This window comes from Chinchilla lanigera, unplaced genomic scaffold (genome assembly GCF_000276665.1).
Source record: "Chinchilla lanigera isolate Chin_1 unplaced genomic scaffold, ChiLan1.0 scaffold00069, whole genome shotgun sequence".
NCBI classification, from domain to species: Eukaryota; Metazoa; Chordata; class Mammalia; order Rodentia; family Chinchillidae; genus Chinchilla; species Chinchilla lanigera.
Window position 1 is genome coordinate 2837331 of NW_004955470.1, and position 26599 is coordinate 2863929.

Below are 26599 nucleotides of genomic sequence, written 5' to 3' on the forward strand. Positions count from 1 at the left end.
TACGACACACCCAGCACTGAGAATCAGGGCTCCTTGAGGAGCCCCACACTGGGAATCAGCACCCCTTCTTCATCATAAAATTAACATCACTGAAAGCTTTAAAAAAGTGGTAGACCAAAAATATCACACTTTAGGCAAATGAGTTGAAAATCCCTTACAGCAAAATCTTGTTTTTTCCACCCATTTCTCAAGTCAGGGGACACCTGGTAAAGAAACTGGTGTTTAGGTAAAGAAATGCAATTCCTGGTACACGCGGTTTCCTGACGCTACCGGGTGGAAGTGACATCATGGAAACCCATGTGCCTCAAGGTCAGCCTGTACAGTTTCTGGGTGAAAACAGGAGTCTTAGTCATCAGTGGAAAAGTGTGTGTGTGTGTGTGTGTGTGTGTGTGTGTGTGTGTACCTGTGATCTGCTTGCTGCTAACTGCTTTGCGCCTCCACAGATGAAGTTTTGGTCAAGTTTGTGCAGGCTGAGTGCCAGGTTTTTCCACATGCTCAGCTCCCCTCAAGATGGGACATTCCACCCCTCGCTTGTGTCATTTGGAAGGAAATAAAATAATTGCTACTGAGAAGAAAGGAAGTTTGTCTTCTACTCCTGGGCGAGGAACCTATGACATCAGATGCCCATCCCAGCGGTTAATATGAACAGTCTCATTTGTATCACGTTCCCTATGGTGACAAAAGTGAGGATGTGGCAGATTCGGCATGTACGGACTCCTTTGTCTTAATTAAAAAGTATAGTGGGAGACATGGAATTTGGCCGAGCCTCATAAATCTGCTAAAAGAATCAAGACTGTCAGATAAGTTTAAATAGAACCAACCAAGCCCTCTAGAGAATTAAGTGGATTCCCTGCTAGTAGTTGACACCCACTTTTCTGTCACTTCTGCACCCCATGGACGGCGGCTGTGCTCATTAACCAGCAACACTCCCCACCTGCGGATGACAGGCATATCCCCACGGAGCGCGGAACTCAGACATGATAAATTTACTCCCGCTTGTAAAAAGGGAACTCTCCTCAGGGCAATAAAAATGCTGGGAGGCTTTAAGGAAATAAGTACTTTATCTGATAACCTAGCTTCATTAGCAAAGCCCGGTCCTCCAGGTCTGGACAGCTCCTCACCACCAGGGAGAACTGCTCCAAAGAGGCTTTGAGGGAAGAAAGAGAAGCGCTGAGCAGCTCCCTTCAGTCCCGGAGCCTGCCCGCTGGGCAGGAGAACCCTGTGGCTGCGACCCATATAAGGGCACGCTGGCCCTCCTTTGTTGGTGACAGAGAAGAGCGACCTACCTGCCCCTGCATGGCACGGGGCCTACAGAGTGACTTCACCCGATCAGCAGGGAAGATTCCAGAGCACAAGGCCATTAGCAAATCAGAGGTCCTGGCTTCAGCAGCCACGTGGTCCATCCTGTCTCCCAGATCCCGCCCTCTGTCCCCATTCCTGTGACTCCATGGAGAGCATCCCACTCGGGCATCAGCTCCAGCTTGGACTCTCGCTGCCACCTGCTTTGGTGTGACAGCATACTGACCTCTGACTATCGTCTGAGGATGAAGAGAGAATAATCCACAAATTCTGATGCTACGTTTTCTTTACATCGTCTTTTTCAAGGTGGCTTTTTTATTTGGTAAAGTTTATGCTTTGACACACTCTTGATGCAGGCTGTGGCAGTCGAAGCACTTACTGCTGAGCTCCTGGGAGGCTACTTGAGTTTGACTCCATTCCCTCCTCTGTGGGAAGGGTCCTAGGGGCTCCTCCTGGACATTTAGGCCCCTAACAGCCCACGCATTGGACTCCGCTGTGACACTTTCCATTGTTCTCAAGACATCATACCCTGTTCAAGTTGCCTTGAGCTCCATACGTCCAGTTCAAACCAGTGGGCTTTCAGGAGGAGCTAACCTTTGCCAGCACCATCCCCTTTCTTCGGACCTTCTCCCACCAGCTACGGGGCTTTCCAAGTCAAATCTCTGCTTCTTCGCCCACATCCCAAGTGGCTGGCTCACTGCATCGCTCCCACAGAGTTGTAGCTTTGACTCCTGCAGACCCACCTCACTGGAGCCCCGCCTCAAGGTCCACCCTCCCTTCTGGTCACTTTGTCCTCCTCTTCCCCTCAGCAGACCCAGCAGTCCCTGAGCTCTTGTGCTTATGCCACGTCCCTCCCTCTGCTGTCTTAGCACCTTTCTCTGGTGCAAACTGGCCTCTCTGACAGCTCCTCACTGTCACTATTCCAAGGCCCCATGCCTGGCCACATGATCCCCTCCCTGTCTCCCTCCCTTTCCCTAGATCTGACCCTTCTCCGGGGCCAGTAGGTCAGAACTTAGTGTCTTCATCCTGCTACCACCTGCCCTGCATCCTGGGACAAGTCACACACCTCTGCTGAGCCTCGGGTTCTACTACAAGCACAGGTAGAAATGGTGCCTGACCCCTGGAGTTGACATGGGGACCGAGGGAGAGGCTGAGTTAAACTGAGGGCGACATTGGCATGCCACCAGGTAGATTCTAGGAAGCTTTTGCTAGTCCGTTAAGGAACTAGCAAAAGGAAGGAAGCTTTTGCTAGTTCCTTAACTAGCAAAAGGAAGCTAAGGAAGCTTCTCTGTCCGTTAAGTTCATCCCCAGTTGATGTTTCGGTGTGACACACTGCATGTTCAGCTTCTGTTTTTGGACTGGTCTTTGAGCTTTAGATGTACACACTGACCTTGGTCCCCGAGTGGGCTTAGAAGACAGGCCTGCCTCTTGGCCTGGACTTTTCTATCCTGTCACGTCCAAAGCTGAGACACCACCCGTGCAACCAGGCTGAAGTGCATCTGTGGGAGCCCAGGGCCACCCTGAAGATGACTGGAGTTGTCTCCTCAGGGGCTGGCTGAGTTTCACAGGAGGAGCCCCTAGGACCCTTTCTATACAGATGACACCAGCCAGCCCTGCGGGGGGAGACCAGCTGCAGCAGGACATCATGCTTTCACCTGGGCTTAGATGTCAGTATGACAAGCACATTTCGGGGGGCAGTGGGCTCATCCTTCACCACACTCGACTCTGGTTCCTACTGAATCCCAACAAGGAAAGGGAGGGTGGGCACTGCTGGCTACCCCCTCCAACACATCAATGCAGCCACTCCTCCGGGCTCTGTCTTCTCCCACAGCTGGGACAGAGAAGCATCACTCTCTGGTATGGACAAGCTGATGTGTTGTGCCCACCCTCCTTTCCCCCAACTTTTACATAGGGGAAAAAGCCTCAAAATGAAAGCATCTGTGCTATCAGCTTCCTTCCACCTCTGTGGCTGGCACAGGGGGCTGGTTGTCTAATGAGCATAAGACAACATATTATAGTGAGCCATGCATGCTCATGTTTATGGCAGCACAGCTCACAACAGCTGAAGTCTGGAAGCAGCCTATTTGTCCACAAACAGATGAATGGATAAAGAAAATGTGGTATTTATACAGTGGAGCGCTACTCTGCCATGAAGAAGGATAAACATGAGTTGTTTGTAGGAAAATGGGTGCATCTTGGGAGCACAGTGCTAACTGAAATAAATCAGACACACAAGCTTAAATAGCGCCTGGTTTCTCTTATATAAGAAACCCAAAGTATAAATAAATTAAAGACCAAAATAAAAGACGGGTAACAGGAAACAGGGAGACAGATCTTCTGCAAATGGGAAGGAGCGCCAAGAGATGGAGGGAGTGGAGGAAAAGAAGGGGACATAAGAAAGAATCAAGCAGTGCTGTGTACCTGGACCAACTCCCCACGACAAAAGTAGAGATTATGCACTGCAGACACGTAGTAGTAAAAACAAAAAGTAAAAAGACAACGAGCCAGGCTGCCAAAGCAGCACCAGTGAAGCACAAGGTCCCCATGGGGGTGCGATTTCCCCTAAACACCTCCGTGTGGGATCATTGTCCCAGGGCCACACCCCGTGTCTCCACTGCCCTGTGCGTTCTGGAGCCTGCAGCAGGGGACTCGCCCAGCTGCGTGCCTCGAGTTACCTTCTTCCCGACCAAATCTCCCTGCCGCCGTGCCATGCAAAGAAGGGCCTGTCAGGACAGAGGCAAGAGAGCTTGTGGTTGGCGAGGAAGGAGAGGGGAAAGCATAACGGGGCAAAAGATCTAATTCAAGACAGAAAACGAGTCATCTGGGGGAGAAAATACAGACCACCACGAAACACGTGCTTCCCCTTCTGACTAAGAGCTGCAACGGCAGGAGGGCGCCCTGCCCCACCGGCTCCCCCGCGCCACTTCTGCATGGGAGATAGGATCTTGCAAAATGGCAGATACCTACAACGAAAGGAAGTAGCTGCCCCCGGAATAAATTTCATTATGACATGTTGCAAATCAGGGGAGCAAAAACACAAACCAAATGCACAATTCTATTGTGCGTATTACCAGCACTTTTCCAGGGCTGGTAAGACTGGACTCTATTGCTAGAGTTGATCCGGACACAGGACTCACAGGGGCTGTCTTGCTTAGTAATTCCGTCTCAGAATCTCTGTGCATGGCGCTGGGTGATAGGGACCCTGCCCCGGGAAGCTGAGCAGCAGAGAGCCCTGCTCTGGCGGTCTTCCCACTGCACTTTCGTATAGCGCTGCTGGGGAGCCGACCTGCAGGCTTCACCCCACTTCTGCAGGGGCCCTAACTCCCTGGTTTTCCCAGTCCAAATACCTTGAGTCTCTTCCCTGCAAAGGGCTGCTGGTGGGAGCCACGTGGACAGGTGGCCAAGGGCAGCTGTCTGCAGGGCCATGGGCAGATTTGGGTGTTTAGACTGCAGAGTCCATGCAGTGGGATGGGACTGGTACAGAAGAAGGGGCCGCTTGGAGCAGGGCAGCTGCTTCCCCATGTGCAGAGTTCCCCCAACTTAGAGGAGTCTGAGGGTGTGAAGCTGGAGCCTGGCCTTGTGGATGAATGAAGCTATGCGCGCCCACCAGGCAGGAAGGCAATGTCTGCCTTCTCCAGCCCGTGACAGCTCGCTGTGCACTCCTGTCTGGTCCCACACAGGCCAGAGGGCTCCTGCTAGAAGACGAAGCCCTGACACTGCAACATGGCTCGCTCTGCCCCCTCCGGAGTTCGGCCGTTGTCGCCAGCCCCAGGAAGGGACGCTGTGTAGCTGCATGAGAACGCAGCTTTCAGCTTTGCTACCTACAGTGAAGATGGAGGAGCCACCAGCCTCCTCTCATGCGGGACAGGAGCATGAAGGCTGCACCTGCCCCTAACAGATGATCCACGGCGAGGAGTCAGGGCTGAGCATCCCGGGGCCAGGCAGCCCTCTGTGCGAGCGGGGTCCTCCCGCCACCCTAGGTGGAGGGACCCACCTCCGCTCACACCCTCTTCCTGGAAGCCTGGATCCCTCATCATGACTCCTCTCGCCGTGATTCTGTAGCACAAGGCGTGGCGCGGTGGCCACTGCCCCTCAGCCCTCTCCTCTCACCTGTGTGTGACGGTGGTTCCTCAGCTCATGCTGCAGAGCTGTCTGTCACCAACCCAGGCCCCTGAAGTCCCCCGCTACCTCTTCACAATCTAACCGGGAAATGGAGATGGGTGGGGTGTTTGTTTTGCAGAAAAAAAAACAAAAAACAAAAAACCCCACCAAGCTGTTTTCAAAATGAAAGCAGAGGATGAGCAGGCCCTCCTCACTCCTTGGCAGTGGGAGTGGAGGTGCATCCAGCATCCTGCACTGAGACTTAGTGGAAAGTGTGGAGGTGCATTAGGGCACCTGTAAGTGTGGGTGAAGGCATAGCTCACTGCCCATCCCTCAGCCTACTCTGTCACCAGCTCACACTTTCTGCTCCAGAGAGCAGCGGAGCATGTTATGTGCGGCCCTTGCCTCTCTGTCCCCACATCTGGGAGCCCACAGGAGCCAGCAGGTGTCCCAGTGTGGCACACAAGCCCTGGTCTGTGAGAGGTTTCACCATGTGTCTGGGCTCTCAGCATGGCAGTAGGGCCGCTGCTTCTCTGGGGTGAAGACTCCTTCCTGCCCCCAGTGCCACCAGACCTTTGTCCTCTGGCTTGCTGGCTACATCTGCTTGCTCTGCTCTCCACCCCCTGGATCTCTTTTGCAAAGCATCGTGTCTCCTGAAGCCAAAAATGTCTCCCTCCAAAGGTTCTGGGTGTGAGGGTCCTGCCTGTCCAGCTGGGCCTCTTCCTGTGCTTCCTACTGCTGCCCAGCCAGGCCCCGCTCTGCAAAGCATCATCCAGCACTCTGGGAGCGCCTGGCCCACCTTTTCTGTCTTGTCATCTCGATGCTGTTTGCTGCTCTCCCCACTCCCTACACCTCCCTTCCAGCAATGCAGGACCATTGCCTTCCCTGGACAAGCCTGTCATGCCGTCGCCTCCCCTTCTGTGCTCTTTCCAAAATGCATCCTCAACTTTGGGCTCCTATTCATTCTTCAAGACCCATTCCTGTAAGTCTTCCACATGGCCATCTGGAGTTTGCAAGTACGGGTCGCTGCCATGGGCTCGACCTATCCTATGTGTATGAGGACACTTGTGCTCACACCTTATTCCCGCCCCTGGATTGAAGAGTGTCATGGTCTTCTGATCATCTGAGCCCAAAGTCTTCCAAATAGGAAGTTTGAAAATGTCATAAGCAAATCAAAGAACAGGACTCTTTCCCCCACTCCCCTGAAGTCTGCAAGAAGGGCGATGTGCCGACCAAAGCCGTGCTTCTCCAGGCAGGCGCGGTGCCAGTTTGGCAGCTGCCTGAGAAGAGAATGGTAATGGGGTCTCGGTGACATCTTGGAAGCCTTGACCTAGTTCGAGGCAGGGGAGTGGTAAGTGGCTGCCAAGTCCTACATGTGGGTGGTTCCCCGAGGGGGTGGGGCGTCAGAAGGGCCGGGGGAGAAGCAGCCGCCCTCTCTCTGCACACAGGGTGCTGCACCCCGACCTGCATCCTCCTCCTTAGGGCTCCTTCCCGCGGAGAGATTGCTAAGGAGCACCGTCTGGGTCTTGGGCTCAGGCACAGACAGTCAGAGTCAGCCCGGGGCAGATGAGGCCATTCCCTTGGGTGGCTTCCCAGGGCAGCCCTAGGCTTAGCCCAGGGAAAAGACGCAGAGCCTCAGATGGCCATGGTGGAGTTAGGATCACCACGTCTTCTCCCTAGCACAGTCACCACCGGCGGGGAACAGTCTTTTCTCTGCAAAGCCCCTCACCCCAGTCTGGAAAGTCAACTCCAACAGCAATACCCCTGCAGCCCCCTCACCATCCGGCCAGGGAACAGAGTGGGTGATTTGGGAAAACAACAAACTGGACTTGATGTAGATTTAAAACAAGACAGGGACAGCAGCAGTGCTGGAAAAGCTTCCAAAAGCCCCAGCCAGGCCCTGCCTCTCCCCAGGCTCCCTACTGACAGTGGATGTTAACAACAAAATCTCCTGGCTGGGACACACAGGCCTTGGAAGACTTTGATGTACACCCCACATGGGCCCTGCACCCAGCCGTACTCCAGCCCGCACCCTGGCCCGCACCCCAGCCACCCCAGCCACAAGCGTCCCCCCCAGTCACATAGGCGACTCTTGCCTACCCTTGCAAAGCAAAGCCTCAGATGCCCCTTGCCTTAGCCAGGCCTTTTGGGAACGCCAAGCACCCTATATTCCATCGGACATACGTCACTTTGGTGTTCTGCTAGGGTGCCTGATGTAGGGCAGCCCTTATCCTGGGTCTACTACAGTTCAGGGAACTGGGGCAGTTTCTTACTGGATCATTTAAACCCAGAACTCAGCACTGTCTCTGGCACACAACAGGTCTTCGACAAACACACACTGAATGCAGGTGGCTAAACTTGGGAGTGACCAAGGATGTTCCACATCAGGCCTGTTCCTGAAGGCCAGGTGTGCACGCAGGTGCTCTGTTCTGTAGCTCAAATGCTGCTTCTTCAGGCAGCAATTGGAGTTGAGAGTGGGAGCAAGTCTTGACTTCTCCAGGAGGTCCTGCTTCTCGGTCCCACTGTCTTAGGCCATACCTCAATTCCATTCCTGGGGACCAACGCTGACTGCAAGCCTCTCGCAAGAGGAAAGACCAGCGCTAACTAAGGTCAGCTGCTCACATCTGCACTGGGGACCTAGGCATTTTCAACAGAAGTTGAGCATTGCCTTAAAATATCTTTTTGCAGCAATTATCAGAAACTCTCAGCTGCATGTCCACAGCCCTGGGATGGGTTTGCTCATAGCTGAAGAACAATAAAATACCCAAGGGACAAGAATCTTTGATATTCACTACATCAAGAAACTGTTTCACATACTGAGAAACGGTTCATTGGAACATCCTTAAATGACATTTTTTTTCTGCCATGTTATGTTGATTTTTGCCTTTGTGATTCACAAGCTTTGATTCTCCCGTCCACAGTAAGAACTGATCAGAGGCCATCTCTGTAAGTCTTTTTTGCTGCACTCTTGGACACAGGAGCATCTGCACATCAATTTATAAAACAGGGGGATTTCTTGATTATCTAAGCTGCTCAATAAGAGAGAATTTCTGAGTGATTTTCGGGATCTGGGGAGAAACAAGGCAGTTTCACCAATTTCTGTTTATATCGATATTAAGTGAAATTTCCCTATCAAGTATTCAACATCCACTTTGCTATACCAGCTCAGGGGGTCGAAGTAGAAGAGAGTGAACTATCGGTGAAAACCTCACTTTTAGTTATCTTGTGATCTTTTCCCTTATTTAATACTCTACGCCACTTTCTGTAGATATCAAAACGTGTTAAATAATTATATCTGAGGATGAATGCTCCTTTTCTCTCTTCAGTTCTCATGTTTCTGAATAAGAGCCATCATTTTCGAGTTAATAGAGCATTATGTTTTCTTTGCAAATAAAATCTCCTAAGTCATAAGCAAGGAGAGAGGCAAATTCATGGTGAGAAGACACAGCACTATTTTTCCTCCTGGCATTTGGGATCTATGATAAGTTAAAAATGATGTTTTTATCTCCGGTGATTTATCAAACTTGAGATTTCATGAAAGATAAACAGATGCGCTGAAGAAAGAATACATCATCTTAATGCTTTGGTTTGACACTTTGGGTATCTAACAGGCATTTATCCTAAAGAGCTCCCTTCTAAAAACTTAATAGTTTCTGTGATTTACACATTTAATTCTTGTTTTAAAGACACACTGAAGTGAGAAACGGGCCAGGAGGCACTGTTTAGGAAAATGGTCACATTAGAAACGTACAGATTATTTATAGAAGAAAAACTCAAGGGCTGAAAGAAAATCTGGTTGTCAACAGACAGTTGCTTTTTCTGTTTTTTTTTTCTGTAGTTCATTTTGGTTTTTGTGTGGGAGGCTCATGTGAACTCAAAGGTGGTTTGCTAAATGTTTTTGAGATTAGAACATGTCCTTTAAAGCCCAAATTTAAATTGATGTTTACATGGCAAGCATGGTTAATTTTACAATGTGTGGTATGGGATTTTAAAAAAAAAAAAAAAAATATATATATATATAATACTATCCAGTGTTGCTATGATAAAAGTTCCTACACTTTAATTTTTATTCACAATATGGATGGTTTTGTTCTTAAACCTAAACCTAATTAAAAACTCACAGTATCTAGGTGCTCACTACAAATTGGACTTTTTCTTCCCTTTACTTTGGTACTATTTTTATTTTTGTCCATCCGTGTGGATACAAATCTAACCTTATTTTGAAATAACTTAGGCTACAGAAGATGTAACTTCAGCTGAGAAAGCTGACAGATCTTTGGGTTTCATTATGCCAGATACAATTATTTTTTAATCATGTAGTGGGAAGCAAAGGAGCAAAAGCACATTTAAAAACTGGGGAGGGCTTATTTTTCTCACCTTGTTAGCAGTGCTGAGCTGTCAGATACTGGTGTAGTAAACCCTACAGGCCCTGATGTGTGGGCAGCAGTCTCCTGGGGTTTGAATCTTCCTCTGTCTCTTGTAGCTGTGTGACCTTCAGCAGCTTATTTAACCTCTCTGTGCTTCAGTTTCCTCAGTGGACTTTGTGAGGTTGCTGTAGAACAGTAAATTAAACACATTACAAGAACCACACTCTCAGTGTGGTTTTGGGCACAGAACAAATGCTCACATAAAGATTGCTGTGATCACCCCATTCTACCAAGGTACCAGGCCCAGAAGGTAAGGGACATCCCATTAGCCTGTGGGTCCAGTCCAGCAGCTCTGTTCTGTTCTCAACAGGCTCCCACAAGATGACCTCTTCAGGATTCTACCTGTAGCTTCTTCTCAGTGCAACAGAGTTCTTGGGTTATTTGGGGTCAGACTGCCTCACGAATGGTCACTACCTTCCAAGGCAAATGAGTCACAGTCTCTCGGGACAGCTGTCCCCGGGGCAGACTCCCAAGTGCTGGGATGGCCACAGGCTCTGCACTTCAGGAAATAGCATGTGGAGTCCTTGGGTCCAGCCGCCCCTGACCTCAAGGTCACCAATGTTGCCACGAGGGAGAAGGCGAGGCTTCTAGAAGGAAACCGCAGCTCCAGGATGACAGGCGCAGCCCGCTGGATGCCAGGCAGAGGCTCTTCCCTGGGAGCGCCCCGGTTACCCAGTTCCCAGAGGAGGACAGGCTACTACTCTCATAAAAGACAGGGCACTCTGTGATCTGAAACTTCTTCTTTCCCCGTATCTACCTGACTTGCACAAAATTAAACGCAGTTTGCCAAATGTGCACGCCCTGCCAGGTCTGAGGACTAGAGACTGCTGCACGCTTCCATTTCAAACATGGTTTTCCCTCACCTTCTGGGGACAAGCGGATACTGAGGCCAGAAGGCGCTTTCTTTCCATTTGTTCCTAAGAAGAATGGCTCAATTCTGAGGTCATTTTCACCTGGGGTGACATTAAGTGAAGGGGCACTTCAACTCCCGTCCTGTTCCTCCTCCGTCTTCCGGAGGAGGAGCAGCTCTTTTTGAAGAAAAGCTTCATTCTTCATTCTTCATTCTTCATTCTTCATTCTTCATTCCGGAAGAGCAGCTCTTAGTGTGGCACAAAGCACCTATGTTTCTGCTGAAGGTGGGCTCCGTGTCACCAGGCACCTCTGCTCGGTCTCCACGGCCACAGCTCTCCCAAAGCACCCCGGCAGGGTAGTCAGACGCCCAGTTCTTGCCTGTTCTCCTCCTCCCACATGTGGTCCCCTGCTGGATTTCCCAGACTTCAGAGGTGAAAGGCCCAGAGGCCCGGACTCCCTGGCTCCTGAAGAATGTGCAAACGTTTGCCCAGCCACCCCTGGCCACCGGGCACCAGATGAAACGGTGACCTTCAAGTCCCAGAGGCACCTTCTGACCACAGGAACTGTTCTCAGGCACAGGATTCCGCCCTGTGTCTGGAACAGATGCAACAAAGGTGGACTTTCCCTTTCTTCCCCAGTGCTAGGTCTGCTGGGATCTGGCAGTGAATTTATCTGCCCATTCTTGGCTCCCCAGATGCCCTGGCTGGCTTCCATGCCCACATGTTTAATGGAGCCCAGCCAAAGAGAGAGGTCAGTGGCCAAGGCAGAATACTGGGGCTCACCCACTTCCTCAGACGCAAGGAACCATTCTAAAGCTTGTCCCACCAGCAGAGGGGTGCCAGCGGGAAGGGAAGCACTCTTGTCACAGCCGATGCAGTCCCTCTGGATCCCCCCTCTGACTATACCTCCATTTGCCTCCATGGGTAACTGCACAATGCAGCAGAAACCTGTTTTTAAAGCATGAGACATGCTCACTTGCAACCTTTGTTTCCACCCCACATTAGTTTGTCTTTCAGCTGAGAGGACCCGGGGTCAGGGGTGACTTGAATAATTGAGTATAAGGGGATAACAAGTACCCAGATTCACACAGGACTTCTGGTTAAAGTTGAGGCACTTAGTGTTTCTGAGCTTGCATAATGTAATGCAAATTCAAGCAAGTGGTGAGTATATTTCCATAACTTCGTAGAAGACAAATGCCAAAGCTAAAACAAGGTGAATGTAGTTTGTGTAAAGGATAACCCCATTAATGAATGGGAGGAAAATGCTAATCCCATAAAGAATATTGGAACAGGCACTAATGGATAATATATAGGAGTAAAGTTTTAATAATGCATGTGACCATGCTTTTATTAAAAGAGAAAGTCTTACTTGAAAACACATATATCCTTGAGAGGAGCCCGAAATTAATCCTCAACAGGCTGAACTCCACACCATTATATATTCTAATTATAATTACAACCTGCTCCCAACATGAGTATTCTAAATTATTAGGCATTTTATTAAGACCCAGAAAAGAGATTTCCTGACGCACAGTGAGACTACTCCCCAGCTTTGAGAGAAAGCAAGAAACTATTCTGCCCTGAGCTGGAGAAGGGTGGGTGCCATTTATTGAGTAAAAAGTGCTTACTTTCTTCTTTCTTTCCTTAGGTATCTGTACACCCTGAGGGGCTCAGACACCACCAGGCTTCAGAGCTGCTATTTCTAGGGCAAGATAAAAATGCGTATCACAGAAAAATAACAATTTATCATTGTAACGGTTCCATCCCACTAGAGAAGCCACTAGAGACTGCTTAACATTTCTATTTCAAACATGGTTTTCCCTAGTCTTCAGGTGACAAAAGGATACTGATGCCAGAAGGCCTTTTCTATTTGTTCCTAATAAAAATGGCTCCGTTCTGAGTTCATTTTCGTCTGGAGCGATGCTAAGGTCTTCTGAGTGCTCCGCCTCCCAGTCTCCCAAGACCACATCTGGGCCCAGTCACTGAGGACAGATGGGCTCTGCAGCGCCTTCCCGCATCCCTGGAGACCTCTACCCGAGGCAGCAGGCTCTCTGAGTGCGAGGTGACTAGACTCTTCTGCAGCTGGATCATGCTCACTCTCGTATCCTCAGAACACATTATGTATCTGCTCAAACCTCCTCATTATAGATGGAAATATTCCCAGGCTGTCTAAATGCTGTTGTTGGACTTATTCTTCTTCTGCCTTTATCCCTCTAAATTCTCTTCTTCTGATTTTGAACCAAGGCTAATTTCCAATCACTTTGCTAGTGTGGTTATGCACGAATAAGAGGCTCAGAATCAACCTGGGTTTCTTTTGTGTGGTGGTGGCATCAAGTATATTTTCTCCTGGGGTTAAGATCTCATACATCAAGATTTCATCTACTTAATCTTTCTCTCTTTCATCCTTCTTAAGGAGTAAGTCTGACATGCTGTACCTTGGTTATGGGAACTAAGGAAAGTGAATGTGGCCACATATTCTAGGGGCCAGTTACAGAAGCTGCGTGTGTGCAAAGGCAGCACCAGGGTGGCGTTCCTGTGGGGTTCTTGCTTTTGTCCTCACGAGGAGCCTGGACTCTTAGCACATCCCCATTCCAGCCCTACTGTCCGGCCCTGTGTCATAAGACTCATCTTAGGGTCCAAGAGCCCAGAGCTGGTCCATAGACGTACAGAAGAAGACAGGCTGGTCCCAGCCCCAGCCCCTCCAACCCAGCTCTCCTGGGAATCCTTTGGGCGAGCACTGGGCCTTCTGCAGCCAGTGTAAGAGGTGCTTTACACATGACAGTTAATAATGCGGCACTTGCCTCTTATGGAGCGTCCTGGCTGGGGAGCGGATGGGGAGGTTGGGGTCCCCAGAGGCACTCCTGGGTGGCTGGCCAAAATACCTGCACAGACGCTTGGTGGGACCCATCGAGGATCTCTACTCCACAGGATGGTGTTCAGGATGCACTTGGAGGCAGGCCTTTCAGGTGTGGTGGTGACCAAGCCTAGCCCCGCTCTCCTCAGCCAGCAGCGGCCCATTCCGATGGAAAACCCCGCACAGAACAAGCTCAGTGAGCCCCTGGCCTTTCTCTTTCAATAATCTCCTGTGTGGAAACGGCATGGTGGCAAACAAAGCAGTGATTCCTGAGATGAAATAACAACTTCAACGGCAATTTGTTGTGGATCTTACTTACTGTTTAATGTGTCATTTTATTTGGGTCTTTTGATTTCAAAATGAATATTCGAATTTCTCAATGTCAGTGTTACTGTTGTATCAGGCTGGATAATTCTTAGTTGTGGGGCGCTTGCCTGTGCCCTGTGGGATATTTGGCAGAGTCCCTGGCATCTTCCCACTACCCACTGATTACACTGCCTGCCTCAGACAGCTGAAAATGTCCCCAAGCATTGCCAAATGCCCTCTGGAAGGCTAAAGTGCTGAGAACCACTGATTAAAACGGCTGACCCAGTTTCTTGCTAACTCCAGGACTAAGTTTAAGTAGTAGATCTGGCACGTAGGGCTCTTCAAAGGGGGTGGTCTTTCTGAAGCACCCCTACCTTTCCTATGCACCCTCCCATTTACTTCCTTAGGAACGAAGTCACTGTTGGGCAGCGGGTTACTTTAGGGAGGCCGGTGTTCTGTCAGCAGCTTCTGTCTGGTGCCATTTGCAATTGTCATGCTGTGTCAAGTGAGTAGCTCCTGATGCCTTTAGTGTTGGGCTTTGTGGGTGTCGTTAGGTCAGTGTTCCTAAGCTGAGACCTGATTTATCACAACCTTCAAGTCTCTGAAATTATCTCTACAGTCACTCTCCCAGGGGACCTGCAGAGCCCTGAGCCACCCAAAGACAAATATTTAGCAAAAGCCAACTGACCTGTGTGAGTGCGGGCCAGGGACAGGAAGTGATGCGGTGCAGACACGAGTTCTGGGCTTGGAAGAAGTCCTCCTTCTTGGTGACCACCTGTCAAACCAATGGAAGGAAAATAATCGCTGGTGATCTTCTGAGAGAACTGGACTCAGTAGTCAGGCCACACACCCTAAATTTCCCATACAGCAGTCAGCACGGGCATGGCGCAGACTTTGGTTGGACTCTGTGACACAGAGAAATGACTCGTTTGAGTACATGTCAGAAACCAGGTACAGTGAGTCCAGTTTCCACGTTTAGGTTCATTTCTCACACCTGAAACATGGCAACTACCCAACGTCAACCTTTGAGAAGTAGCAACAGATGTTTCAGATACAATGTGGAGACACAGATACACATACAGTGACCGTTACTGTAGGATCTTTCACTGCATAAAGAATTCCAAGATGAGAACTATTTAGATCTAATACTAAAGAAACAATCTACTGCCTCTTCTCTCCTTCTTCCCTTCCTTCCTTCCTTCCTCTCTCCCTCTTTCTTTCTTTCTTTCTTTTTCTTTCTTCTTTCCTTCCATCCATTGTAATCAGATGGTTCCATTTGTCTTCCCATTGCTTTTTTGAACCCCTGTTATATCTCAAGAACTGGCATTTGGTAATATCATGCTTGCATCTGATATAGGTGAGATGGGAACAATCATAGAAACAATCCATAGTACGTTTGTGTTATTTATTCTCTTCCAAAGGATCCCTTTTGCAAGTCTCCTCTGTATAAGACCATCCTTCACTCACTCCAATGAAAGGAATCTTTTATTCTTGTTTTTCAGTTGTCAGAAAGTGAGGAAATAAAACTGCAATGAAATTAGAATGGCGAAAATACACAAAGAAGGGAAAGATGCCTCATCATGAATCAGGGAGTCACAGTCATTTAGGTGGAGTAAAAGCAGATTCTTATCTGCCCGGGGAAAGAAGTTACACTTGGTACTTCTGACTTTTCTTTGTTCCAGCTTGCCTTTCTTTGTTTCAAAAACCTAATGGTTTGATATTTAAACTTTCAGTCTTTTTTGTGTTCAAGGAAAGAACAGTCAAATAGAAAGTCGGGCTCGAGGTCTCTACTTCTCATTTGTTTTTAACTCACTCTGATGAATCCTCTCAGTTGGAAAGTAGCCTGCTTCCCTGTAGCTCTGCAGTTTCTGCAGGGCCTGGCAGGTCTTGCTGTGTATAATGCCTCCTGTAATAGAGGGCTTTGTCCTCCAGTGGAAAAACAGCGCTGCAGAAAGCCTCTGCGCATGCATAATTCAGCAGGATCACCTGGGGCGGGCAGGCACGGTGTGGAGGACGGTGTCACGTGTGCTTCAGGTTCCCCACCTAATGGGGAATCTCATGGCAGGAGAGGACGAGGACAACATCTGCCTCACTCGTGGGTCAATTTCTCTCTTCACTGGTGTCACAATTACCGCTGAGGGAGGTGTGGCAGAGACAAGCACACCCAGGGAGAAGCCTGCAGAATACCTGTGGCGGGAAGGAGGACCAGAGCCAGGTAAACGTCCCTGGAAGTTCTGAAAGGGGGTCCTGAAACTCTGCCCACCACACTGAAGAGGATAAGGCCAGAAAGCCCTGGAGACAAGCTCTGCTAAGCATGCAGGGACTGTTCTTCACTACTGCACAGGAGGCAGGAGCTGACTGGTACAGATGGGTCCCAGTAGACCTGAGGTCACTTTCTTATTAAAAAAAGAAATAATCTTAGAGTCAGTTCTTCACTGGCCCAGTCAAGAGAAAACCAGGGACAGACAACTGGCTGGAGAAGGGACCCCACAAGGAGAAACACTGCAGGGGGCTCTTTGCAAACCCTGCTATGCTGGCACCTCTCAAAAAGTGCAAGGGCAAAAGAAAAGGCATGTTCACGTTAAGGAGGGACCGTCTTTGAAGGCCTGCCAGCTGGCTTCTGAGCGCTTTTCCTGATATATCACCATCCTGATGCTGTTGCAGGACACTAAGGCAGGCTCAGTGAAACCTCATCTCTGCCAGTGAGAGACCCCTTGTGCACCTCCATACCCACCTCAGGCAGGTAACGGGGAGCTCCAAGGTCCCACAGTGTATCCACAGAAACGTAAGTGCACTAGGCCAGGTGCATAGCAAAGCAATTGATGGAGAAGCTTCTTTGTCTTTGAAACAGAAGGAGATGGCGGAAAAAAATAGTCCGAGGCTAGCTTGCACCATTTTGCAGGCTGACTGTAAAACTTGTATGGGAATATTGGGGACTCTGAATAATCCAAACAATTTTGAGTGGAAAAAGTTGGAGGATGTGCATAAGCTGATTTCAAGACTTTTCTAAAGCAGACCCAAGTGGGCTGACCCAGAAGTAGTGCGGTGGTATCATTCTGTTCCACTGTCAAGTAGCCCTGATAAACAGATCAGAAAGTCGAATTCTGGCTTGGACTCCAAGCATAGAGACAAAGTTAACTTTAAGAATGTCACTTTCCATAACTGTATCCCTGTAACTGCCTGTGCAAGTACAAGATTTCACATGTATTCATTGTGCAAATAATACTGTAAAGAATGGAAACGCACTCTCCCACCTTAAAACAAGTTCATGTGAGGTTTCAGGAAAGAGGACTTTTAAAATGACATAGTCCTTTACTCCAGATCATAAATCTGCTGCTGAAAACCTGTGTGTAAAGTAGTCTTTTGCAAACTAAGTCTTAACATGCACTAGGCACTGCATTAAGTGTTTCATTGTATTGGCTTATTTGGTGGTCAGAAGCCCTGGAGGTAGACATTGTTAATTTCCAATTTGCAGGTAGAAAATTGTGGCACAGAATGGTCGAATAACTTGCACAAGGTTGCATTGCTGAGTTGGGCCTGGTCACCTGTACCTCTGAGCCCAGGTATCTAACCATAGGCTACACTGCCTCCCAATGGACTGAGGGTGAGTGGTTCCCTGGTTCCTTGGCAAAACTGCCCTCCAACACACATTGTTTGTGAAGGTGCATTAGCACAGAAGGTCACACTTAATGTAAACTATATCCCACCCTTAAAGTGTCTAAATAAAAGCAGTGTTTATTTCCTAACAAATCATCACACAGCTCAGACACAGAGCTAAATTCATGTAGAGCCATCTTCCTCATGAAGGGTGTCTGTTATTCTCATTTTTCTCAACACTGTGTTGGAGGTTCTAGCCACAGAAATAGGGCAAGAAAAATAAATTAAAGGAATAAGCAAAACTGTTTGCATTCAAAAATAATTGTCTTTCAGAGAAATTTTTAGGAATATATAATAAAGCTACAAGGCCTAACAAGCAAATTAAGCAGTTATAAGATTGATATTTAAAATCAGTTATATTTCTGTATAACAGCAATGAATAGCTAGGAACATGAAATAAAAATGCCATTACCATAGCATGAAAAAAGTGAAATAGTTATGGTGCGTTTCATACTCTCTACACATGTGAATAAAAAATATTACAATGAAATTTAAAAGGAGATACGTGTGTAGGCCAGAAAACATTATACAATGTAACTTCTTACATTGATCAGCACTATATGCAATGCAAAAGCTAATCAAAATAATGGTGGACTGCCCTTTTTGGAGGAAATTTACAAGCTGATTGTAAAACTTATATGGAAATACAGAGGACTCTGAATAGTTGAAACAATTTTGAGAGAAGAAAGTTAGAGCATTTGTGTACCTTGAGTTCAAGACTTTCCTAGAGCTATGGAAACCATGATGGCATGGTATTAGGATGAGGACAGAAATACAGATGAGGGGAACAAGTCAGAAGACCCAGAACTAAAGCCATACATGTATGGTCAGTTAATTTTATACAAAGGCACCATGGTCACTAGAGAAATAGTCTTCTCAACAAATGTCACTAGAACAACTGAGTAGCCACGAGCAAAAACAAATAAGTAAACCTCAACCTTTATTTCATACCATATACAAAAGCAATACAAAGTGATCCATAGGCCCAAATGTAAGAGCTAAACACATAACGCTTCTAGAAGAAGCTATAGAGGAAAATCTTAGTCACCCTGGGTTGAGCCAAAGTTTTTTGAGCTAAGACATAAAAAGTTTGAATTTCATCAAAATTATAGCTATCCTCTTCAAATGCACTATTAAGAAAAGGCAAATAATGGTCTAGAAGAAAGTACTTACAGATCACATATATAATAAAAAACTTCTATATAGAATTTATAAAAGCTCAGTGTCAAGAAAATAAAGTCCAGCTAAACAAATGGGCAAAAAATTTGAACAGATATTTCACCAAAAAAGATAAATGAATGGAAAATAAACACATGAAAAGGATTTGAGAAATGCAAATTAAGACCACAGTGAGATAGCACTTTACACCCACTAACATGGCTAAGGTGAGCAAGACTGATGCTACTGAGTATTAGAGAGGATGTGGAGCAGCTAGAAATCAGTTGTGGTGGGGATGCAAAATGTTGCAGCTGCTGCTTTGGAAACGATTTGATAGTTTCTTATAAATAGAAGCACAGGTCTACCTTAGAGCCCAGCCATTACACTCACAGGTATTTACGCAAGATAAATAAAAACACATGTTCACACAGAGACTTGAAGGAAAATGTTCATAGAAATTAAATTAATAATAACCAAACAGGAATCAATCCATGTATCCAGCAATGGGTTAATAGGTAAGCAAGTCACATACCTCCACACCAAGGAGTGCTACTCCACAATGAAAAAGGGGTGAACTGCTGATACACAAACACCACTTGGAGGGATCTCAGAATCACCTTCAGTGACAGAAGCCAAATACAAGAGACTATATGCTATGTTATTCTATTTATATTCAATTACACAAAAGCCAAATCTATAGCAAAAAATATATCAATCTTTTCAGGAGCTAGGTTCAGGGGAAAGGATGGACCACAAAGTGGAATCTTTGGGGGTGATGGAAATGTGGGGGAACTAGAATGTGGTGGGAGTCATAGCACCATAAACATCTGTCAAAACTCACAACCTACTCACTTGAAATTGGTAAATTTTAATATATGCAAATGTGAGTATGCCTACTGTTAGAATTGGACACGTAACCTCCATGACCAATGACAGCAAGCAGCTGTGTATTGGGTTTTGCTTCTGCAAAAGCTGTTTGTTCTCCCGACTTAAAAAAAAAACAAAACATCAGCCCAACTGGAATATCAGTTTTTTCTGTGTCTCTCTTTTCTCTTGGTACTGGAAATCAAACTCAGGACCTTGCACTTGCCAGGCAACCGCTTATGCAGCTGAGCTATATCCCCAGCCCTCTCTGTGCTTCTTACCCCACCTACCTGCTTGGAACTCAGCCGTCTCCTGACTGTGAGCAGGCAGAGGCTACACTGCGGGGGTGTATTGGTTTCCCACACCTGCTGTAACAAATAACCACAATCTTGGTGGCTTGAAACAACAGGAATGTGTTCTCTCACAGCTCCAGAGGCTGAAAGTTGGAAATCAAGGTGTCGGGGGTTGTGCTCCTTCCAAGGGCTCCTCCTTGTCTTGTCCAGTTTCCGGTGGCTGCCGGCAATCTCGGGCACACATCGGCTTGTAGCTGTACCACTCATTTCTGCCTCTCTTGGTGCAAGGCTTCTCCCTGGGTTTCTCTCTGTGTCCCTTGTCTCCTTATGAGGACAGCAGTCTTACTGGAGTACAGCTCATTCTACTCCACTGTGACCTCTTCTTAGCTTGATCACATGTGCAAAGCCCTTTTTCCAAACAAATGCATGTTCATAGGTCCTGGGGGTGTAAGACTTCAACATATCTTTTTGAGGAACATAATTTAATTCACAAGGTGTGGGAGGGGTGGCAAAAACCTGGGCCCTACTTCAGCCTCTGAGCCAGAGGAGGGGTCCTGCCTGCCTATATGTTTTCTCATTGTGCTAGAACAACCTCCTATGTAGTTAACCCACTGTGGTCAAGCATCTTGGCTACCACATGCTCCCTCCTCTAGCTGTTTAAGGATCATCCCTGTCCCTTCCGGACCTGCTCAGCAGTGGCGTGGTGGCGCTGCAACACCAGCACATGCCTCGCCGAAGGGTGGTTACCTGAGTGAGCGGTGCTCAGACCCTCTTTGCCAATTTCTCTTGACCCAGCCATGCTCCCTTCTACTATTGAAACCCTGGGTACCCTGGCTACCCTGGCTACTCTTCCTTTTCAGTTTGCAAAGTGATAGGGCAGCCCTGGCCTTCCCTCCAGAGCGCCACTCTCAGGCTGCTGCAATGGCTTCCCTGACAGTGGCAGCGGCAGATTTCTGACATAGCCCATGTCACCCCAGCCTTGTGCTCAGTGACCACCAGCTTTCCAACCACACCGATGGACTCAGAGTCCCTCGTTGTCATGATCCTCTTTCCTGCTTCCTTTCCACACCCACCACGCCTTCTTTCTTGTTTATTCCGTGGAGGTTCCTCTTCGCCCCCATTCCCGCAGGCCTTCCCTGGTCTTCTTCCCCAACACTGTCCCTTTGGAACCCCCCTTTTTAAAAGGATGTCAAGTTGAAGCCTGTGCATGGGGTCTTCTGTCAGATGCATCAGGCTTTTTGGATGTTGTCCCTTCCATTTTTCTACCACATGTGCCACTTAAGCTCCTGTCTCTGGCAGCATTTACAAAATTTCCCCCTCTGCACGCAGCTCCAGATCCATCTGTGTGACCTTTGAATTACTGTCCTCGCACTTCGGTCTGCCCTCCCCTTTTAATCTCACTGTGGTCTGAGGGTGGAATCTGAAGGAAGGAAAAGTCCTTTCCTGAATACTAATGGTACTCGCGCTGACAGGACATGTACTCATGCCCAGCTTTACAGCAGATTCTGTGACACATGTGAGGTACCGTCCATCTTAAGCAATACTCATCAAATGCAGACTACAACACAAGATGCAGTAATTCAAAACCATTTTTTAATAAAAACGTAAAAGCAGCTCAAACTGTGATTCCTCGTCCTTTTCTGCCCTTCCCCTCAGGGGAGCTAACTTGACCCCCTCCACAGAGGCCATCTGCTAGGCTTGTGGCCTGCTGTTTGGGACCACTCCAACTGCTCAGCCAACAACCCCCTCATGAAGTAACAGGAAGTGTTGCAAGCCAAATTCTCCAGAGCCATCAAGTCTCTTTTCTTTCTCCTTTTTTTCCTCTGTGGTTGGTATAGCGATGTCCCTTCCAGCGGCGCACACCTGGCCTGTCCCTCTGCTGCACATCCCTAGTGGCTTCTGTGCCTTCCTCTTAGCCCCGGCAGGGGACAGGGGTGTCCTCTAGATCCTGCCCATATCTCCCTGTGACAACACACAGCTGTCTCCTCCAGGTCCTCGCCATCTCCTGGTTGCTTTTGCATGTGATACCCTATTTGCCTGGGCTGGACCAAGAAGGGTCCATCCCTTACCTGATCAGACCCAATTGCTGTCTTCCTACTTTTTTCTTCCTGTTTAACTTCTGTTCTTTTGTGTGTGTGTGCATGTGTGTATGTGTGTGTCCCTTCATGCATGTGTGCATATGTGTGTGCCTACATGTATGTAGTCTTTGTATATATGTTCCTTCTTGTCTGTTTGCTCCTCTCTCTTTCTCTCTCACATATACATATCCCACACTTGTGCCCACACATACACATGCATACATCTGGGTGAATTTTTCTTTCTGTCCCTGTCTTTTTTTATGGGCTTGACTTAACCAACTTTTCCACTCTTAGGTATTTTTAATTCTTCTGTATTCTGTCTTTCTGTCTTTTTATTTTTGGGGAGGATCTTTCTAGTTGTTTTCCTTTCTCTCTTTTTTGTGTACTGGGAATCGAACTTAGGACCTTGTGCTTGCCAGGCAGGTGCTCTGCTGCTGAGCTCTATCCCTGGTCCTCTCTCTCTCTTTTGCACTTTCATTTCTGGATGTCTTTCTCCTTTCCTCCTGTGTTGTTCTTTCTTTCTCTTTTTCTAGGTTAGTTCAACTTCTTCCTCTTTCATTAGTCTATGATGAGTTTACATCTCTCTTTTCTCTTTATATATTTTTACCAATCAAACTTGGTTTCCTCTGCTCAGCCGTGGGGAGAGGAGCCTTCCTCTCTCAGCAGTGGCCTGCTCATGAACTACGTCTTTTCCAAAGCTGATACAATGCTCCTCTGTCAACCGGCAGGTGCAAATGGATCCTCAGCTAGGGGTTCCCCAACAGCAAGAGTGCCTGGGCCCACTGTGGCAGCTCACCAGGGGCTTTCTGAACTGGGAATGTAGGGTTCTTGGCATTTTTGCCCTAAACTTTGAACCAGAGCTCCAGTTCCAAGAGAGCAGATGAAGCAATCTCACCCAAAACCGTGCTACATACTAGATAAGAAAATATGGGAGAAAAGGCAGAGAGGGCACTTTGTACCTTCAATTCTGGCATGTTTCTTATGGGAAGAAGTCATGTCCCCTGTATGCCCTATTAGTGGTGGCAAACCCATGGCACACGTGCTGCAGTTAGCCGTTTGTTATCACTGAGAGTTCTAAAAGTTTTGCCATCTAAGGTCTAGACAAACAGTTAGGGATAATCTTGGTTGTCAACTTGACTGGATTGAAAGATACCAAGAAATTTGGTGAAGTCTGTGAGGCTGTTTGCAGAAATGATTGGCACATGAATCAGCAACCTTGGTCAGGTGAGTGGTACATGGAACGCAGGGCACATTATTCTGTAGGTTGGGTCGGGGGCAGATGGAACAGAAAGCATAGAAGGAGAAGTTTGCACTTATATGCAAGCTCAACTCTTGAATTGGTGAGTGCTTTGCTGCTGCCATGACTCCCAGGTATCAGACTCCAGATTCTTCAGCCTCCAAATGTGACCTTGCACCAGCAGTCTCTGCGAGGCCTTCAGGGCTGCATCCTTAGCCCCTCCTGTTCTGAGGCTTCCAGCCTCTTGGACCAAACAGTTACTGGTTTCCCCAGTTCTCCAACCCGTGGATGGCTATTGTGGGACTATCTAACCTCTGATCATATAAATCAATCTCATGTAGTCTTCTTTTAAATATGTGTGTGATCAAAATATACAGTGCATGTTTAAATTAAAAATGTATTACAATAAAAGCCACATTGCCATTAATTCCTCTCAACCCCCCGCCCCTTACTTCAAACACACTTATTGCATTGTTCTTGCCACTTTCTGAAGCAATTCTGGAAGACCTCTTTTATGAGCACCTTTATGAGTTACGATAAAAAAATATGGTGAATGCTACTGCTGAGTGCCACCCAATGGGAAAACACCGTCACTAAAACACTATGGTGTGTCCCCACCCACCCTATTCGTGGGATGTCACACTTTGTGACTTCAGGCTCTTACCCAAAGTCAAAATGATGTGAAAGAATTTTACTTTTTTGATGCTATTGTGAAAGGTGTTGTTTCCCTATTTGTTGTTTGTGTACAGGAATGCTATTGATTTTTGAGTGTGGACTTTGTATCCAGCTATGCTACTGAATTGGGTTTCTAAATCTACAAGTCTTGTAATGGAGTTTTTGGGGTCTTCTATGTAGAGCATCATGTTGTCTGCAAAAAATGATAATTTAAATTCTTCTTTTCCTATCCTTATTCCTTTTATTTCTTTTTCTTGTCTAATTGCTCTGGCTAGTGTTTCCAGAACTACACTGAATAGGAGTAGTGATAGTGGACATCCTTGTCTTGCTCCTGATTATAGAGTGAAAGCTTTCAGTTTTTGTCCATTTAGTATGATATTGGCTGTTGGTTTATCATAGATGGCTTTTATCAGATTGAGATAAAGACTATCTATTCTGATTTTCTTTAGGGTTTTATCACTAATGAGTGTTGAATTTTGTCAAATGCTCTTTCTCCATCTATTAAGATGATCATGTGATTTTTATTTTTGGCTCTGTTGATATGGTATATTACATTTATTGATTTGCATATGCTGAACCATCCCTGCATCCCTGGGATGAATCCTACTTGGACATGGTATGTAATCTTCTTGATGATTTGTTGCATTCTGTTTGCCAGTGTCTTGTTGAGGATTTTTGCATCTATGTTCATTAGGGAGATAGTCCTCTAGTTGTCTTTTTTGGTTAGGTCTTTCTCTGGTTTTGGTATCAGGGGAAGGCTTGTTTCCAGGAATGAATTTGGGAGTATTGCTTCCCTTTCAACTTCATTAAAGAGTTTCAGCAGTAGTGGCATTAGATCTTCTCTAAATTTCTCATGGAATTCAGCAGTGAATTCACCAATATCTGGGGTTTTCTTTGCTTGGTAAGTTTTTGATTATATTTTTAATTTAATTGATGGATATTGGGTTATTTAGAATTTTTATGTCTTCTTGATTCAGTTTTGGCAACTCATATGTATCTAGGAATCTGTTCACATCTGTATTTTCCATCTTATTAGAGTACAGGTTCTTGAAGTAGGTACTGATGATCTGGATTTCCACAGGATCTATTGTGATTTCACTTTTTTCATTCCTAATTGCATGAAACTGAGTCATTTCTTTTCTCTTTTTGATAAGGTTGGCCAAGGGTTTATCAATTTTACTTAATTTTTCAAAAAACCAACTTTTTGATTCTTTGATTCTCTGTATTTTTTTCTTAGTCTCAATTGCATTAATTTCTGTTCTGATCATTATAATTTCTTCCCTCATACAAGCTTTGGATTTCATTTGTTCTCCTTTTTCTAGAAGTCTGAGGCTACACATTAGGTTCTTTATTTGAGCTCATTCTGTTTTCTTGATGTGAGAATTCACCACTATAAATTTCCCTGTTAGGACTGCTTTCATTACATCCCATAAGTTCTGGTATATTGTATTAGCATTATCGTTTAATTGTAGATAAGATACTTAGGAATCAATCTAACAAAGGAAGTAAAAGATCTACACATTGAAGATTATAGTACTCTGAAATAGGAGATCAAAGAGGGTATCAGAAAATAGAAAGATCCCTTGCTCATGAATAGGAAGAATCAACATAGTGAAATGGCCATTCTTTCAAAGTTGTTATACAGATTTAATGCAATCCCAATCAAAATACCATTAGCATTCCTCACAGAACTAGAGAAAACAATCCTAAGATTCATTTGGAACCAGAAGATACCAAAAATAGCAGATACAATTCTAGACAACAAAGACAAGGCAGGGGGCATCACAATCCCTGACTTAAAATTAGACTATAAAGCTACTGTGATAAAACAGCATGGTACTGGCAAAAAAATAAACAGACAAGAGGATCCATGGAACAGATTAGAATATGCAGAAACAACTCCAAACACACACAGCCTCCTTAGTTTTGACAAAGGAGCCAACCAAGTTCACTTGAAGAAAGATAGCCTCTTTAATAAATACTGTGGGAAAAATTGGCCTTCCACACGCTGAAGATTAAAACTAGACCCATGTCTCTTACCATGCAGTAATCTAAAATTGAAATGGATCAATGATCTAAATGTTAAAACAGAAACACTAAATCTTCTAGAAGAGAGAATAGGTAGAACTCTTGAAAACATGTGTGTAAGCAAAGATTTCATGAACAAAACCTCAATTGCACAGGAAATACTATAAAGAATCAACAACTGGGATCTTATCCTATTAAAAAGCTTTTTCACTGAAAAAAGGAATTACCAGGAAAGGGAAAATACAACCCACAAAGTGGGAAAAAAATTTAGCCAACTGTCCCTCAGATAAGGGACTTATATCTAGAACATACAAAGAATTGAAACAATCAGACACCACCCCCCATATTCAAAGACCCAACCCCAAAATGGGCATCTAAGATGAATACACACTTCTCAGAGGAAGAAATTCAAATAGCAAATAAATACATTTTTAAAAAGTTCTATGTCATCAGTTATCCAAGAAATGCAAAGTAAAACAACACTGAGATTCCATATCACCCCAGGAAGAATAGTTATCATCCAGAAATCAACCTATAAAAAGTGCTGGGGCTATGGGGAAAAAGGAACCCTCCTCCAGTGTGGTGGGAGTGTAGACTGGTATAGCCACTGTGGAAATTGGTGTTGAGATTCCTCAAAAAACTAGGATTAGAAGTCTCATTTGACCCAGCTATTCCCCTCCTGGGTATCTTCCCAGAAGAATTAAAAACATCATACCACAATGATACATGCACACCCATGTTTATAGTAGCACAGTTTGTAATAGCTGAATC

The 26599-nt window shown here is 46.4% G+C and overlaps 1 protein-coding gene across 1 annotated transcript in view; it reads right to left on the reverse strand.

Moving 5' to 3' along the window:
* Acoxl (acyl-CoA oxidase-like) overlaps positions 1-26599 on the reverse strand; it is a 289029-nt gene that overhangs the window by 49082 nt on the left and 213348 nt on the right. The window contains 3 exon segments of the mRNA XM_013522692.1: positions 1079-1147; positions 5693-5722; positions 14550-14613. Coding sequence (XP_013378146.1) covers positions 1079-1147; positions 5693-5722; positions 14550-14613 — 163 coding nt within the window.